This window comes from Podarcis erhardii (genome assembly GCF_964252035.2).
Source record: "Podarcis erhardii genome assembly, chromosome: 4".
Taxonomy (NCBI): Eukaryota; Metazoa; Chordata; class Lepidosauria; order Squamata; family Lacertidae; genus Podarcis; species Podarcis erhardii.
In genome coordinates, this window is record NC_138508.1 from 81,340,916 (window position 1) to 81,346,915 (window position 6,000).

At 46.1% G+C, this 6,000-nt stretch overlaps 1 protein-coding gene across 3 annotated transcripts in view; it reads right to left on the reverse strand.

The window, feature by feature from the left end:
• ATP11A (ATPase phospholipid transporting 11A) overlaps positions 1–5,660 on the reverse strand; it is a 110,626-nt gene extending 104,966 nt beyond the window's left edge. Inside the window, exon 1 of one of the 3 annotated variants that reach the window (XM_081858051.1) lies at positions 5,001–5,657. In XM_081858051.1, the coding sequence (XP_081714177.1) occupies positions 5,001–5,039 (39 nt within the window). In that variant the 5' untranslated portion in view covers positions 5,040–5,657. Of the gene's footprint in view, positions 1–5,000 lie in introns of all 3 variants that reach the window. The other 2 variants (XM_081858052.1, XM_081858053.1) reach the window with 2 other exon arrangements.
• Between the last annotated feature and the right edge of the window lie 340 nt (positions 5,661–6,000).

Here is a 6,000-nt window from a genome sequence, read left to right on the forward strand (position 1 = left end):
GTAATGACTAATGACAAAATTAAACACTGTCTCCAGTTATTATAGGCTGTAGTGAAGACTCCACCCTTTAGCTTGTACTTGCAGCTACAGCGGTACCTCTGGTTACGTACTTAATTCGTTCCGGAGGTTCGTTCTTAACCTGAAACTGTTCTTAACCTGAAGCACCACTTTAGCTAATGGGGCCTCCTGCTGCCACCGCACCGCCGGAACACAATTTCTGTTCTCATCCTGAAGCAAAGTTCTTAACCTGAAGTACTATTTCTGGGTTAGTGAAGTCTGTAACCTGAAGCGTATGTAACCCGAGGTACCACTGTACTTTCATTCTCCTACGCAGCTGTGTTCATCAATAAACTACCTTTGTCTGGGATTACAAACCGAGGAGGACTGCCTTATATTAAATAAAAACGTTAACAGCACCAAAACTTTGAACTTGGCCCAGTAACAGATCAGTAGCCAGTTCAAATCCCGCAAAGATGGTGTTATATATGCTGGCAGGAGTCTTCTGCCCACAAGCAACCTAGCCACAAAGTTCTCTATTTCCTGCCTGTGTTCTCTTCCCAGTTGTCTCTATTGGATTGTAAGATATTTGGAGGGTTGTATCTGTCTACTTTTTCCTACGTAACTTGGTAAGCCAACACATACATTATTTACACAGGCCCATCAGTGTATCGGCTCAATAAATATGCCATTTACCTCATCCTAGTTTTTACTTGGAAAGCTATCTAAAAGGTCTAAACGCCAGCTTGTAAATTTCTTCACAAGCCTTTTTAAATGCTTTTGTTTCTATTTGATTGCTCTTCTAAGCAGCTTAAATGATTTTAAGCCTGTTTCAATTCACTCAAATACAGGATGGGGCTGAACAGGGTGCAAATCCTTTGGAAATTAAAAGTACTCACGTACATAGCTTGCACCACAAAACCTGCAGCATTGTTAAGTTTGGCCACAGCACCTGGAAGCTCATTGCATAGCAGGGCTGAGGAGCCTTGGGCCTGCCGAATGTTGATAAACTACAATTCCCATCAGCCCCAGCAAACATGGCCTATGGCTAGGGATTGTGGGAGTTGTAGCTCAGCAAATTCGGGGGGAGGGGGCAAAGGTTTTACACATACCTGGTATACTGAATGAAGTGTGTTTGACTACTGGTGAAAAGTGTTTGTGTGTGTGTGCGCATTAAGATGGAGGATCAGAGGGTTTTCTTTATGATAAGGCTGTGGCACTGTGCATCTTCACAGAAACAAAGAAAGCCTGAGTGTCCCACTAGTGCCTGGGAATTGATCCTGGTGTGTGTATATGTATATGCATATGTGTGTGTTGTTGTTGGTTGTTGTTTAGTCGTTTAGTCATGTCCGACTCTTCGTGACCCCATGGACCAGAGCATGCCAGGCTCTCCTGTCTTCCACTGCCTCCCACAGTTTGGTCAAACTCATGTTAGTAGCTTCAAGAACACTGTCCAACCATCTCGTCCTCTGTCGTCCCCTTCTCCTTGTGCCCTCCATCTTTCCCAACATGAGGGTCTTTTCCAGGGAGTCTTCTCTTCTCATGAAGTGGCCAAAGTATTGGAGCCTCAGCTTCAGGATCTGTCCTTCCAGTGAGCACTCAGGGCTGATTTCCTTCAGAATGGATAGGTTTGATCTTCTTGCAGTCCATGGGACTCTCAAGAGTCTCCTCCAGACCATAATTCAAAAGCATCAATTCTCCGGCGATCAGCCTTCTTTGTGGTCCAGCTCTCACTTCCATACATCACTACTGGGAAAACCATAGCCCTACCTTACACTGTTTATTATTAAAAATGTGTGTATGATGTCTTTTAAGATTATACCCTTTGTTGTGTTCAGCAAGTCTCTTTTATTTCCACCTCGCACTCAAGTGTGCAGGGTATGTGTGTGGATGTGTGGATGCTAGCCCACCAAGAAAACGTTTCTACTTGTCTGATTGTGGGTGGGAGGTAGATATGGCAGCATGTTATTATCCTTATCTGTGACAACAGAGGATTGTGGAAGTGATTGTTTTGTGAGGAGAGGGCAAGTTGGCGAGCATTAACGCATATTCAGAGGTACGGCAAATCTACAGGAGTGCTCCGCCTGCAGAGATGCTGTAATGGGTGAAAAACTCAGCTTCCCAATAATCTCATATCTGGCCCTTATGTTGTCAAGATACATTGGGCAGTGTATGGGCAGCACCTGCTTAACAGAGGCAATTTTAGGGTAGCAAGACCGTTTCAGCCACCCTGGGTACCGCACTGCAGGGGGCACCAGAACAACGCTGTGGATTGTGGAATGAAGCACAAGAGGCGGAGGCCACCAAATGTTAGTCTCGCATAGGACACCACTGAAATTTGAGAGCCTGACGTTCACCACTGTGCTAACAACCCAGAAGCCAAAGGAATGCCTGAATAAGATTTACAATGGTTGGGAAATCCTCTTACCAGTCACGGAAGTGGTAAAACTAGAATAAAATTTACCCCAGACAGTAACAAATTATGGGTTGTAGCAAATGCTAGCGCTACTCAGAATAGATCCACTGAAGTTAATAGGCATGACTAACCAAGTTTTATTAATTTCAATGGGTCCACTCCAAGTATATTTATTGGCATCATTTCCGTAGTTTATACACTTAAGACTTTCTTGGCACAAAATTTCTGTGTCTTTATTTATTTAGAATGGAGTATGCACACAACTTTGCCTGCTCTATAGGCTAGCAACTCAAGAAACAACTGATACGACCACAGCCCTTCCAAAATCCTAAATAATATACAATTAGCTATTCGATGCTCATCTTGACCTACCACATTATCATTCTTCAACATTTCCAAAGTAACTAACAAAGCAGTCCTGCAAATGTGTGCTCAGAAGACCCACTGCACTCAGTGGGGCTCATACCCCAGGTAAGCATGCATTGGATTGCGGACTAAAACCAACCAACACACACTATTTTAGATGGGTTTCCCTCCACTTTCTTAGATAAGAAAGCACGCATTGTATCAGCATGCTCAGGAAAACACAGACAACTAAGCAATGGCTGCCTGCTGGAGACAATAATGTATAATTTGCCTCAAGGGCTTTTTGTTCTGACCTCAGCGCAAATCATGAGACCATCAGACTCATGACGGATCACTTACTGGAAAGCTTCAGAAAGAAGGGGAGCTTGTAAACAGACAGGCTCCATAGCCTTATTACATACACGAGCATCATAAAATGTGCATATCTGTCAATCTGTCTACATTGTGGTTTTTCAAAACCTTAACTGTAGCAAGAGGTTCTCTCCCTTTCTCTCCACAGGACTCCTAATGAAGTACAGGATCAAATACAAAGTGGCACCCCAGTTCTACAATGCTTATAATTTTCCACTACATCCATACACACCTCAAACCAAACATATTTACCATATTTTCCTGACTATAAGATACCCCCATGTATAAGACGCCCCCTATTTTTGGGAACACAGATTTAAGAAAATCCACCCTCGGCACTATCTGTGTATAAGACGCCCCCTAATTTTTGACATTAATTTTTAGGGGGGAAACCTAGTCTTACAACGGAAAAAATATGGTAATTGGAAGTAACTTCAGTTACTGTAGGCATTCATTCTTCACACAATTTTCTGAAAGTAAACTCCACTGGAGTATATGATGCAAGTATTATTTAGGATTAGTGCGATGGTTTAGTGCAGCTATCCAACCAATTGTCATCTGTTGCTGACCTTCAGAGGCAACTGTTGAGAACCATTTTCTTAATTCGATTTAAAGAGGCTTAAGAAAGCGCTGGCAACACATGTCAATTAATTTTGAGTGTTGCTGGCCTATTAGCTTTCCCCAAGTATGAATTACAGCAAGCAAATCATATGCTGGACTGAAATGTTCATGGCCACACTCTGCCCGGCCAAGTAGAAGGGTAATCTAATGTTATTTGATCAGTTCCAAATAGTTTTCAGCCTCCAGTTGCCAAGAGAAGGAAGCTGTGCTGCCAGCAGTGAAATATATATATATATTTTTAATTGCTTTTATTAGAGATTTTCTTGGGTTGCAAAAGTACATACAGCATCTCTATTTTCAGATCATAAGGTTCTTTCTACAGATCAGTTATATTATTTGTAAGACTTTAATGCTGTATAAAGCATAATTTTAAAAAAGTAAATTAGAAAGTTGAAAAAGAGATGATGGTTGTGCCTATGCTTGTTTACACAAAAGCAGTGCTTTTCCCCTAAAAAAAAAATATATATATGTTTAGGGGTACTCTCATTTTCCTACTCATTTTGAAATACTTCCCCTCAATGAGGCCAAACTTAAGATTCACAAAATGTTTAGGGGTATGTGTACCCCTGCGTCCCCCCCAAAAAAGCACTGCACAAAGTAATCCTATTACATGTAACTTGGTAGTAAGCAAGGAGTGCAAGGAGTGGGATTTACTGCCAAAAAATGCACATAGAACCAGGCTGCAAAACAGTGATCCCAAACCCATTTATTTAGGTTTAAGCCATGCCCAGCATCAGGCTGCAGGTATGCCAGCGCCAGTGAGCCTTCCAGGTAAATGTGTTTAAAAGCAGGTGGGAGGCCGATTTCCTAAATTCACCTATTTAGAAGCAAACTGCACTCAAGTGTAATAGGACTATCAACCGTAGATCAGGCACAACATCTATGAATGGGAAGGAGGAGACGCATCATCGAGGGCTTCAACCCTTCCTTTTTATCTCTAGGAAAATCTAAGGGGAGCGGCGGATCATTTGTCTCCGGGGATCAACATTTCACAGACAGAAAGATGAAGCGAGGAGGGACGCGCTGGGCTTTGCTCCCTTCGGGTCTGCAGATGCCCTGAAATTAAAGAAAGCGACATCTTCGCTCGGCTCGGGTGCCAGCGCGCCATGCCTGCGCGCAAGGGAGCGCTTCCACACTATGAGCAAAAGCCAGGCAAGATTTCCCTTTTTGTTTTGTTTTGTTGCTTTGGCGCGCTCGGCAGGACGCCTTGGCAACGGCAGGCAGCGCCGACCCCTGCCCGGATACTCACGTATCTATTAATAAGAGTCCTGAGGCGGCTGCAATCCATGGCGAGGCGACGGGCAGCTGCTCAGGCGGCTCTCAGCCTCCTCCTGCGCCGCCGCCGCCGCCTGCTCCTTCTGCTACAGGCGGGAGACGCCAGCCAGGGGGAGCTTCTCTCTCTGCCTCTCGGTCGCCGCCGCTCTGCTACTTCCTACATCCACCACCACGCCGGAGTTTCTGTCTCATGGCAGCCGCGGCCACATCCCTGCCCTGCCTTGACCTGCCGGGGATTCTTGGCGGGCGATTCTTCCGCTCAGTCATGCGTGCGCCAGGCTGGGGCGCCTCGCTCGCCTCTGCCCATGTGCGCTCAGCTAGCCAGCCAGCCAGCCAGCCAGCCGTCCCCGGCAGCTCGCTCCGAAAAGGCGGCGGTGGAGGAGGAGCAGGAGCAGGAGGAGGAGGAGGAGGAGGATTATGGGGGGGAACAAAAGGCAACTTTGCTCGGAGACTTGCGCAGGTAGCGGGGCGGCAAGGCCAGGTCCCCCCCGCGCTTCAGTGCTTCAGGAAACTTGGCCCCTAAGCCCGGCTGCTGCCCGCGCAATGGCTCTCCGTGTGGCGAGCTCCCCGAGAGCCTCGGGTTCTTCTCACTCGCGCTTTGATCTTTCCCTTGCTTAGCCAGTCAGCTCACGTCATACGGTGCGGGCGAGCATGCGCGCTCCGAACTTGTCCAATACAACAACACACACCCCTTGACGCCTCCCTCCCCTCTCTCTTGGTAATATATGTATTTTGCACACGGGCGCGCTCAACGTTGAGCGCATTACCTGAAGCTTGAGCCTGGGCTTCGCTCCGTACAGAAGTCACCCGGCCAAGCAAAAATTAAAAAAAGGTGGAGAGGCGAGAAGGAAAGGATGAGCTGTTCCACATCCGCCGGTGTGTGTGTGTGTGTGTGTGTGTTGCAATAAATGGAGAGCATCAAAAGCCTTTTTGTGCCCTGTGTCTTCTACAAGGAAGCTGTGAGAGCTGCTTTT